The 12,876-nt window shown below is 42.4% G+C and overlaps 1 protein-coding gene across 2 annotated transcripts in view; it reads right to left on the bottom strand.

Annotated features, from left to right (window-relative positions):
* GPC6 (glypican 6) overlaps positions 1 to 12,876 on the bottom strand; it is a 709,242-nt gene that overhangs the window by 57,961 nt on the left and 638,405 nt on the right. For both annotated transcript variants that reach the window (XM_075852383.1, XM_075852384.1), the window contains one exon: positions 5,561 to 5,590. In XM_075852383.1, coding sequence (XP_075708498.1) covers positions 5,561 to 5,590 — 30 coding nt within the window. The remainder of the gene's footprint in view (positions 1 to 5,560; positions 5,591 to 12,876) is intronic.

The following is a 12,876-nucleotide window of genomic DNA, read 5'->3' as shown; positions in this document are numbered from 1 at the left end:
CAGCATTTCTCTTCCTCCAAACACGGCGAGTTGAGTTAATGCCAAAGAGCTCAATTTTAGTCTCATCTCATCTCATCCTTAGAAAGCTCTTTGGTCTTGCCCATGTTGTAGAGGTTAGAGTCAGACTGATTAATTGAGTCTGTGGACAGGAGTCTTTTATACAGGTGACCATTTAAGACAGCTGTCTTTAATGTAGGCACCAAGTTGATTTGGAGCGTGTAACTGGTCTTGAGGAGGCTGAACTCTTAATGGTTGGTAGGGGATCAAATACTTATTTCTCTGTGCACAATGCAAATAAATATATATAATGTTGACAATGTGATTTTCAGTTTTTTTTTAATATAATCTATCTCTCACTGGTAAAATTAACCTAGCCTAAAAATTCTAGACTGTTCATGTCTTTGACAGTGGGCAAACTTACAAAATCAGCAAGGGATCAAATACTTATTTCCTTCACTGTATATATATATATATATATATATATATATACATATATATACACAGTATATATATATATATATATATATATTTAAATTTCTGCTTTCTTAGGCCTCATGCACACGACCGTATTTTTTCCCACCCGTAAATACTGGCGTAAATACGGGTCCGGTGTCACACGTATTTGACCCGTTTTGCACCAGTATTTACGAACCCGTGCCCGTAAATATGGGTCCGGTGTCACCCGTATTCCACCCGTATTTACGGGCACGTTTTTGGCGGCAAAATAGCACTGCACTAATCGGCAGCCCCTTCTCTCTATCAGTGCAGGATAGAGAGGAGGGACAGCCCTTTCTGTAATAAAAGTTAAAGAAATTCATACTTACCCGGCCGTTGTCTTGGTGACGCGTCCCTCTCTTCACATCCAGCCCGACATCCCTGGATGACGCGGCAGTCCATGTGACCGCTGCAGCCTGTGATTGACATGTGATTGGCTGCAGCGGTCACATGGCCTGAAACGTCATCCAGGACGTCGGGCCGGATGTCGAGAGGGACGCGTCACCAAGGCAACGGGCGGGAGACCGGACTGGAGGAAGCAGGAAGTTCTCGGTAAGTATGAACGTCTTTTATTTTTATTTTTTACAGGTTTATACTGATCGGTAGTCACTGTCCAGGGTGCTGAAAGAGTTACTGCCGATCAGTTAACTCTTTCAGCTCCCTGGACAGTGGCTATTTACTGACGTCGCTTAGCAACGCTGCCGTAATGACGGGTGCACACATGTAGCCACCCGTCATTACGAGAGCTCCATAGACTTCTATGGACTGTCCGTGCCATTAGTACGGCCTGAAATAGGACATGTTCTATCTTTTTCAACGGCACGGGCACCTTCCCGTGAGAAAACGGGAAGGCACCCGTCGCCAATAGAAGTCTATGAGCCCGTTATTACGGGTCGTAATTACGACCCATAATAACGGGAGTTTTTACGGTCGTGTGCATGAGGCCTTATACTCATTATCATTAAAGTGTCCACACAATTTGCTATACAAATTGCTACAAACAGCAGATAAAGTACTCCATAGAAGCACAGACATTTTCTCCTATCATTCTCTTGACATTGTTCAGCCATAACATTAACGGGACAGTAAACCCTAAAGAACATTAAAACATTTTTTTATAGATTTATAAAAATGTCCCCCCGCCTCTCCACCTAAACTTCCTAGCTAATGTGTACTAGCAAGCATTAAGGGGTGGGGCTTAAAAAATTGCTTTTAAGAAAAGCATACACTATTTTTTAAATTTTGACATTGTAATATATGACAAAAGTGGGGCAAGAAATATGAGGAAATGATGTGAGGTTGTGTTTGTTATTCTTTTTTCTTTGTTTAGATTCTATGATTAGTGATCTTTTAAAACCTCCTGCCTAATATTGCGCAGGTCTTCCTCGTGCAAAACAACTCTGAACCATCAAGGCATGGACTCCACAAAACCTCAGAAGGTGTACTGTGATAACTGGCAAAAAGACGTTAACGGCAGATCATTTAAGTCCTGTATATTGCAGGTTGGGCCTCCATGGATTGGACTTGTTTTTCTAGCCCACAGATGCTCGATTGGATTGAGATTTGGGGAAATTAGAGGTCAAGTCAACACCTTGAAATCTTTTTAATGTTCCTCAAATCATTCCTAAACAATTTTTGCAGTGTGGCAGGGCACATTATCCTGCTGAAAGAAGCCACCGCCATTAGGAAATATCGTTACCATGAAGAGGTTTACTGGGTCTGTAACAATGTTTAGGTAGAAGGTACATGTCAAAGTAACATCCACATGATTGCTTGGACCCAAGGCAGAACAAGGCCCAGAGGATCACACTGACTCCACCGGCTTGCCTTTTTCCCACAGTGCGTCCTTGTGCCATCTCCTCCCCAGATAAGCGACATGAACGCACCTGGTCATCCACATGATGTACAATAAAACGTGATTCATCAGACCAGGACACCTTCCTACATTACTCCATGATCCAGTTCTGACAGTGGACAGGGGTCAGCATAGGCACTCTGACTGTTCTATGCAGCCCCAAAAGCAGCAAGCTGAAATGCACTGTATGTTCTGACGCCGTTCTATTATCGCCAGTATTCACTTTCCAGAAATTTGTGTGGAATCGGACCAGACTGGCTAGCCTTTGCTCCCCACGTACCTCAATGAGCCTTGGGTGCCCATAACCCTGTTGCTGGTTCACTGGATATCTTTCTTTGGACCACTTTTGGTAGGTACTAACTGCTGCATACCAGGAACACCGCACAAAACCTATTTTGGATTTGCTCTGACCCAGTCGTCTAGCCATAACAATTTGGCCCTTGTCAAAGTAGCTCAGATTCTTACTCTTGCCAATTGTTTCTGATTCCAACACATCAACCTCAAAAACTGACTGTTCACTAGTGGACAAACATATCCCACCCATTGACAAGTGCCATTATAACAAGATGATCAATGTTACTCACGTCACCTGTCAGTGGTTTTAATGCTATGGCTGAATGTTGTATTTGAGCAAGTATCCTTCTGTACTACAGATAAACCTTGTATCATACACCCATACACCGTCTCATGGAAAAGTTCGGACACTCCTTGTCAAATTGCATGTTATGTTGATATTTGAAGTAAAAAGAAGTTAACGTAACAAAACTACTTACCCAACTCACTATCAGCGATTTGTTTTGAGGACCTTTACTTTACTTTGTCATCTAAAGATGACATATTTTTACAAATTTAAATGAATCATTGCTGCTTATTAGCTGAATGTACTGTATCATAGTGGAAAACATTTTTTGGACATCCTGTCAGTCAATACTTGATAATGTCATCTTTGGCAGAAATCACAGTTTACAAATGAATCTTGAAGCCCAGCTATCTATCTTTGTATTCTTGCTTTGAATTCTGTCCCATGCTTCCTTGCAGAATCCTTCCAGTTCAGATATATCTTTTGGGTGACTTGCATGGACATCATGTTTGAGATCAAGCCACATAAGTGTTGATACTTTGCATACCTGATAAGTCTATGAGTGGTTCATTCAGAGAATTTTGCGACTGTCCCATTCATCTAATGGAGATTGCAGAAATCCAAGTGCTTGCTGCAAAAACTTCATTCAGATAAATGGAACTGATTTTCCGGCGCAGACATTTCTGCATCAAATCTGCCGTGTGTGAACATTTGGTCGTTAAAAGAACGGTTTACATCAATTTGAAGTATTATATTCCCTTTGTTTCCTGAGATTAACTGCTGCCAAACCTTTGCAAACCTGGAGGATCTGACTTACAGTATGCACAGCTCGGAAAATATACCAAAGCTGAGCTATCTTCAAATATAGTTACGGTGCAAGTGTCTTTGTGTTGCCTGACATTGGTTTGCCATCTCTAGTAAAAAAAAAAATCAGCTCTTGCCACTTTTCTAGGTAACTCCTAGGATTGGGACAAGCTCTTCGGTGACCAACAAAGCAGATTCGGAATGTGCCCTTTCATTGGTACCTGAGGTACAGCAGGATAGCTGTTAGATGGACACTCATGCAATTAATTGCCCCTGCCATTTTTCTTCTCCACCAATCCCTAGCGTTCTTATTGAGAATACATCCTTTCTATTTCCCTCCTACATTCCCTACTGTAGGCATATACATTTATACATACACTGCCCCTAACACATTCTTCAATCAGCTTCTTCCCTCTACCTATAGGGAAGCGCTCATCATGCTATGGCATCTACACAATTTCCAGCAACTTGGACGCAGCTTCCAATTAATTGTGCAAAACAAATTAAGTACAGACCATTTTTCATTTGTATCCATAAATTACACCCCCACCTTTTTAAAAGTTTCCTAGGTGGCTGCATTCTTTGCTTAGCCTATGTTCACCCTAGGGTTACATTCATATGTAACAGATTTGTATGGGAAATTTCTGCATCTGAAAATACCTTCAATTTATCTTTTCTATACAGGGCATAGATTCAGTGGGTCACCAATGATCAGAGCTCACAGTGCAAGTGATTCATTTTTGTTTTCAACTGTAATTCCCAATCTTGTTATAGTATTCGACTAGAAGTGTTGGTGCCATTTAAGGGAATTAACCATGAATTAAAATGATATTAAAAAAGTATATAACATACCAGTAAGTAGACTCTCTGAGTTACAATTGGATTTGCCAGAGGGCTAGACTGGGAAGTGGAGTCAAAAGGATCTATAAATCTATTGCTCAGAGACATGAGTGGTGTTCTGAACAGAAATTATAGTAACAGGTGTCTGACATGATCAGCCAGGACATCAAAATCCTGTGTGCTGGCCCTTTAAATCCAGAAAGCTGCCTGTATATGCATCTAGGCCACCAGATGGCAGCAGAGAAGACTAGTAGAAATCCCGCTGCATGGCTCCACAGCTATGCAGCAACCAAGCAAATGAAGAGAAAATAAAATCAGGCAGGTTATGTGAACTTTAAATTGTCACGTGGCTGTTCAAAGCAAATTGCCACATTGTTACACAGTACTACAAAAACAACATGGTGATTAACCCTGAAGATCAATGCTTTTGACTCGAGGCGTGCCCAGTGGATATAGTCTGGACCGGTCCCATTTCAAACATCATACTGTATGAGCAGATTGCTGCTCTATGCAAAACCATATGTCCAAGCTGAAACCACAAGTCCAAGTGAGAATTAAACAAAATGTGTTTCGCATATAACAATCTGGTTTTAATCCCTAGACAGTGAACAGTTTCTGTATACCAGATGTGCACTTTGCCAATATAGAAATAAAATCTGCCAAATCGATACGCAAAGTTGATAATGTTGTCCCTTTACTTTATTTACCAGTCAATTTCAAGCAAACATCTGGAAGCACAGTGCTCGGATCTCATCATTAAGAAGGAAGTAGCCATGTTTCCCGTAAATAAGACATTTATGATGGGATGAGCGGAGTGTGTCTTAGTAGCAGATGTTTATATGCTCATTAAAATCAGATGATGTTTTCTGCTTCTCTAATTCCGGGGAGAGTGTTATCGACACTAGTACTCTAGAGCAAGTCAGAGCTACTGGAAACTGTACATGCATTAAAATACAACTGGTATTGGTTAGGTAAAAAACACTTACCCCATACTGCATTGTCTTCCATATTGTCCGCTTTAGAAGCATACAGTGTATAAAAGTAAAGAAAATTACAGGTTAATAAAAGCAAAAAATAAGTCTAAAGCATGCTACATTTTATTACTGCAGAATCAAAGGAAAAATATTCTCTTACCCGCAGCGATCATCTATTAGATGTCATTATTGTGACTACATAGGACAGCCAGACGCAGATATCTGCCCAGTTGCTATGAGTTATAGAGTTCCACTTTCCGTGCTGAATTCTGTTTAATAATATCTACAATACCCCTGGCTATGGCTTGGCACATACAACCTTTTGCACCCTAAAGCCTTGTTCACGCAGTACAGATTTTACTTGCATTTTTAAAGCCAAAACCAGAATTGGATCCAGTATAGCAGACCTATAAGGCCTTCCTTTATATATTTCTGCAGTTTAGGTTCCGTTCCTGGTTTTGACTTGAAAAATACTGTCAAAATTTGCCGCAAATCTGCAGTGTGAACAAGCATAACATTTATGAATAAGGCCTCATGCACACTTCCATCACCGTTTTATCGGCCGTTTTTGACGGATATGTGTGTCCGTTTTTGTTTCCGCGTGCACTCCGTTTCCGTTCCGTGTTTCCGTTTTACACGGACGTTGTGCTTCCGTTTTTCCGTTTAAAAAACAGAAGGTAAACTTCATTTGAACTTGTCACATGTCCCAGGAAACACCCATAGAAAGGTTACATTAAGTTTTTGGTGCTGTTTTCTGTAGCTTTCAGAGCATAGAGAACAGTTTTAGATTACTCTGCTTGGCTTGCTTTTGTTTTTTTGGATTTTTGGAGTGAAATGTGTGCATTCACTTTCTTATTTTGTGACGCTGGGCACTAGTTCCCTGCTGCCATCTGTGCGTCAAAAGCTCCTTGGCAAGTTCTTCCCACGCAGCGTCCTTTTTTATAGTGGTCGTGGTAGCATTCTGCCCGCGGATCCCATAGTTCTGGGTGATCATGCACCAATGCTATGAGTCTCTCCACATCCATCTTCAGGAATGAATGTGTACTGTAGGCTGTGAGTCTGTGAACTTTGGCTCACCCAGCCATTGCTATGGCAACGGATCCATCAAAAACAGACGGCACACGGAAGCCTTCAGGCCTCATGCACACTTCAGTTTTTTCCTTCAGGGTGCTATCCGTTTTTGTCACTGATAGCACCCTGAACCCATTCATTTCAATGGGGCCATGCACACTTCAGTTTTTTTGACGGTCCGTTGCTCCTTTCCGATCCAAAGTAGAGCATGTCCTATTTTGGTCCGGGATTCCGTGACCGTGAGGCCCATGCAAGTCAATGGGGCCGTCAAAAAAACTGAAGGCACACGGAAGGCATCCGTGTGCCGTCCGTGTGTGACGGAGCTGTTGCCTAGCAACCGCCGGGCGGGCAGAATAACATTAGAAAAATATTACACTAATCGGCAGCTACTTGTCTCTCTCAATAACTGATAGAGAAAAGAGGCTGCTGATCAAAAATAAAATAGCATTTCATACGTACCCGGTCGTTGTCTTGGTGACGAGTCCCTCTTCTTCCTCCAGTCCGACCTTCTTTTGTGATGCGGCAGCCTGTGATTGGCCGCAGCGGTGACATGGATTGAACGTCATCGCTGGAGGCCGGACAGGAGGAATGTAAGTATGAACTTTTTTTTTTATTACATTAAAATTTTATTTTCCGCGCGCCGAGCATGGTACTGTCACCCTGGACAGTACCATGCTAGGCGTCCGGAAACGGAAACACGGAGTGCACACGGAAACCACACGGCCGCTAAAACGGGTTCACGGACCCGTCAAAAGCAGCCGTGAAAACGGTGACGTAAGTGTGCACGACGCCTTAGTGTGCCATCCATTTTTTTGACTGACCCATTGACTTCTATGCGCCACACGGTCACTGAATCACTGACCAAAGTAGGACATGCTCTACTTTTGACGGAACGGAACAACGGATCCGTTTAAATAACTGAAGTGTGCATGGGCCCATTGATATGAATGGGTTCAGGGTGCTATCAGTGACAAAAACGGATAGCACCCTGAAGGAAAAGACTGAAGTGGGCATGAAGCCTAAGTCGACAACAAGGTGTTACCATTCCTCTTGTCAATGGGCCGTTTCCCTTCACACTGACACTGTTCAATCATAGATAGAGTGGCACAATGCAGAGTTCTAACTGTGAGTGTCCTGCAATACCCCTTTTTACGGCAGTCACTAATGGACCTTAAGCTAGGCTGATGCCTTTTTATGGCGGCCTTGTGTAAGTGCTGCACAAGGAATATATTATACCAAAGCATTATATCAGTGATCAAAGGATCCATAAAAAATAACGAAATAAAGTTAAATATGTTCTTTGAAAAAAGGTGCACAGTAATAAAAACAAAAACAAAATTTTTTCTATTCCTCACAATTTTTTTTAAAAAAACGTATACTAATGAAAACTGCACCTCGTCCCACATACATGGCTAAATAGTTGGAAAAATAAAAACGTTTTGACTCTTGGAACGAGGCGATGCAATAACCCAAACTTTTTTTTAAAAGTGTGTTTATCACGCACAGGTAGTAAAACATGAAAAATCTCTACATATTTATCGCTGTAATTGTTCCGACCCTTAGAATAAACAGCCTGGTTTGAAAGCGCAAAAATAGTGGTGGAGTTGCAGTTTTTTTTCCATTCCTCCCTCATAAAAGTTAATTAATAAATTAAATGTACCCCAAAATTGTGCCATTAAAAATTACAATCAGGGCCACACCGTCCATGAAGCAAGATGAGCTTCTCACCTCAGGTGGTGGCCTGCTGCCTCTCTGAGGGGGCGGCGACACAACTGAAAACCAGTTTCCGCCACCCCCTCCTTTACTTTATTATTGTATATACATCTATAGGACGCAGATACAATTAAATGCATAACTAGCACTGACAGGGCACACTCCATGCCCTGCCATTCAGTGCCTTTCAATGACGAAAGCGGCGAAATGACATCATCGCTCCATGAGGGGCACTATCCACAGGGGGCTCTATGGGGGCAGTGTGTGTATAGAACACAGTGTATGGTGCTATTATAATCAGGGACACAATGTATGGTGCTATTTTAATCAGAGAAACAATGTATGGTGCTATTATAATCAGAGACACAGTATATGGTGCTATCATAATCAAGAACACAGTGTATGGTACTATTATAATCAGGGACACAGGGTATGGTGCTATTATAATTATAATCAGGGACACAGTGTATGGTGCTATTATAATTAGAGGTGCAGTGTATGGTGCTTTTATATTTAGGGGTGTATTATATGGCACCAGTGAGAATTTTATCTTCGTTTATAGGTGGAGAAGTGTTTGAAAAGTGAGAAGCTGAAGATATCTGAGCAGAAAACTGCAGAAATAGGCTGTGGCCAGGAGAAGAAATCATAGAGGTCTGGACCACATGGAGAAGAAAAGCGAAAAACTATAATCTGAGAAGACATCACCTGTGAGTCACTTCATGTAAATGTTTATTCTGCCTCTAATCAGTACTGTAGTCACAGTATGATTTGCAGCGAGATGATGGGTGGTATGATTTTTTTTTTGTGTGAAACAGCAAGTCCCAGCATATCCTTACCATTGTTCAGGCTATACTGAGAGCTGTAGTTTTATGCCGTACAAACCTATACGGCAGGGGTTGCACTAAATTTGCAAACGATTTCTGTACTGAGCTGTATTTGTACTGTTGCTGTATTTATGTACTGAGCTTGGTTCTGGTGATATATCTATGTACTGACCTTGGTTCTAGTACTGTATTTATGTACTGAGCTTGGCTCTGGTTTATTTATATACTGTGCTTGGTTCTGGTTTATTTATATACTGAGCTTGGTTCTGGTGTTGTATTTATGTACTGAGCTTGGTCCTGGTGTTGTATTTTTGTAGTGAGCTTGGTTCTAGTGCTGTATTTTTGTACTGAGCTTGGTTCTAGTGCTGTATGTATGTACTGAGCTTGGTTCTGGTGTTGTATTTCTGTACTGAACTTGGTTCTAGTACTGTATTTATGTACTGAGCTTGGTTCTAGTACTGTATTTATGTACTGAGCTTGGTTCTGTGGCTGTATTTATTTACTGAATTTGGTTCTAATGCTGTGTATATGTGTTGAGCTTTGTTCTGGTGCTGTATTTATGTACTGAGCTTGGTTCGGGAGCTGTAATTATATAGGAAATATTTGTATTATCAAAATTGCATGGCAGATGGAATTGTTTTCAATTCATTGTATAATTAATGGGAACCTGTCAGGTAGTTTTAACCCCTTGAACTGCCACCATGCAGTAATACATTACCTGACAATATTTCCAAACATTCCCTTGTATGTTTTATTTCAGATGAATCAAAAACTATAATATCAACTTTTAAATGGCACACACTATATGCTAATTAGTCATTAAAAGGTCATGGGGCGGTGCCGCTATCCTGAAGAGTCACATAGTCCTGCCTCCAAACCCACCTTTCCATGCTTGATTGACATCCCACTGGCTGTTCTACATCACTACCAGTCTCCTCCAACTTTCTTGAATGCGCCATTTCCTTATACTACTTGGGCACGCACCGTGCAGCGAGGTGTATTCTGCCCAGCTTCACCACTGCACTGCGCATGCCAGGGGAGCACAAGGCAACGGTGCATCTGCAAAAGTTGGAGGTGGCTGCTAGTGATATAGAACAGCCAGTGGGATGTTAATCAAGATCTGGGGGCACCATTTCAATTTTCTCGTAAGGCAGCAGAAAAGCTAGAATCGGCCCTGATTACAATTTATCCTGCGTAAAACAAGTTCTTATACAGTATGTCGATTAAAAAAATAAAAAAGTTATGGCTCTTTGAATTCGACTATGAAAAAACTAAAAAAATTGTTTGGCCATTAAGGCCTAAATTAGGCTGGTCACAAAGGGCTTAAAACAAACTTGTCAGGAGACCGGACCAGACCATTTTACACAAAAGCCAATGAACATACTGTGGAATCAAATCTATAGCATGTCCTATCTGTCACAGATTTTTTCTGGATTTGTTATGCCATGGACGTAACACATGCAGATTTCAGACCTTTCTGCAGTGGATTGTTCCCCTCTGCAAAGTTATTAAACATTTTGTTCAGCTATTATCTGTTTCATGGAAAGATGGATCGCTCACACAAATCTGTTCTGTTATCCATTACTCTTAATAATCTGGGTGACAAACCATGTGCGATAAATAAGTCACTATTTCTGTTGTCACTTAGCCTTCACTAAAAATATATGCAATAAAAGACTGGACAGAATCTTTGTCATCTTGCTATGAGAGGACAACCCAAGGTCTATCCTAACCCTTTAATAAAGATTTAAGTCGGGGGAGGGGCGTGGCCGGCGCGCAATGTGAGCAGATGCATTCACTTCAGCTGTCCTGATCCGCCACATTTATCCTCAGTGCCTGTATAATTTGCTCAAACCGGGCTAACTTTGCTGCCATACTTACCTGATCAACCAGGGACACTCTGCTGCCGTCCCTGAGAAAAGATTTACAGCCATGGTGAAGGGACAGGCAGGGATATGAAACGACAGTGAGGCCCAAGATGGCGCTGGGCTCCTTACTCCAGCTACATCCGAACGTGCTACAGAGACTCCGAGAGACACGGCGACTCGGCTAAGCAGCTTTGCTAACAATACCTCTGCAGATCCCTGCATGGAAGGCACTGAGAATCCTGCTTATGTGGAGGAGGGAGATGGCGGTAGCTCCGACCAAATGGAACGGTCAAAGCATGTTGAGGAGGGGATTGTGGAGTGCCAGGGGGAACCGGTGGCAGAAGCATAGCCCACACTTGCTGACCTGATGAAGGCCATTACCCTATGTCATAAATCCCTTACCTTCCAAGTTGGTAGACTGAAAGAAGACAGGACGTTAAGAAGATTTCCGAACGCACTACAGGCCAAGAGGAAAGGGTTAGTGAAATTGAGGATGTGCTCTTTCCATTGAAAAGGGAAGTGAATAATCACTCCAGAGACATGGAGTCGCTTAGACTGAAACAAGATAAGCTCGAAAATCGACTCAGACAGAATAATGTCAGGATTGTGGGATTTCCAGAGAGGATGGAAGGGACCAATCCCACGAATTATGTGGAATCGTGGCAGTCTGACAACTTTGGTCAAGACAACCTTACTCCAATATTTGCTGTGGAAAGGGCACTATGCACTTGACTTGGCCATTGCAGAATATTCAACTTCTTTGCCTTAAAAACTCCTGGGTTGCTTTCACAATATGATTTGGTTCATTGTCCATCTATACTTTGACCAGTCAAACTTGCTGCATTTGGTTGAACCTGAGCAGAAAGTATATCCCTAAACACTCAGCATTCATCCGGCTGCTTCTGTCTTCAGTCACATCATCAATAAACACTAGTGACCCAGTGCATTTGGCAGCCATGCATGCCTATGCCATCACATTGCCTCCACCATGTTTTACAGAGGATGTGGTGTGCTACAGACGCGAGTACCTGCAGGGAGATTTCTGAACCATTGCCATATCCACTTCACACTACATGCCAGGGTGTTCCCTTTTCGTGGAGCAAGGATTGCTTTCATTATCTCTCTGCTTACTGAGAAGGCCCTATCATGGGCAAATCCTATCTGGGAATGTCAGGGACCAGAGAACCATGACTTTGATTCTTTCCTACGGATATTTTGCACGGTATTTGAGGAGCCTGGATGAGTCTCATCAGCAGCTACCTCCTTGTTGGCCCTTCGCCAGAGAGACACCTCCGTGGGCAAATATGCCATTCAGTTCGGCACACTGACGGGAGCGCTGTCTTGGAACAATGAGGCCTTGGTGGCTACATTCTGTCAGGCACTGTCTCCAGAGATCAAAGACGAACTTGCCGCTCGTGATCTGCCATCTATCCTGGATTACCTCATTCTTTTAGCCACCCGTATTGACATGAGGATCCGGGAGCGATCCCAAGAGGTTTGTTGGGAGAAAAGGTTCCCTAGACTGGCTCCCACTTTCCAGCAATCCCTGTCGCCCTCAGCAGTGGTTCCACCAGAGGAGCCTATGCAAGTGGACCGGCTCAAATTGTCGAACCAGGAGACGCAGATACACTTTGTGCCTTTGTCTGTATTGCGGCCTTGGAGGCCATGATGTGCGTTTGTGCCCTCAAAAGTAAAAAAACTCCAATGCCTAGGTTGGGGAGACAACCCTAGGCAATACAGCGCTGGATAAAAAAAACTCTCCTCAAAACAATCTATCCCCGTGACCATAATGTCCTGCCTATCCGCAGCTAATTTGATCCAAAAATACCTAGTGGATCTTCTTTAGTTGCCT

This window comes from Rhinoderma darwinii, chromosome 2 (assembly GCF_050947455.1).
Source record: "Rhinoderma darwinii isolate aRhiDar2 chromosome 2, aRhiDar2.hap1, whole genome shotgun sequence".
Lineage (NCBI taxonomy): Eukaryota > Metazoa > Chordata > Amphibia > Anura > Rhinodermatidae > Rhinoderma > Rhinoderma darwinii.
This window is presented reverse-complemented; position numbering and strand designations above follow the sequence as displayed.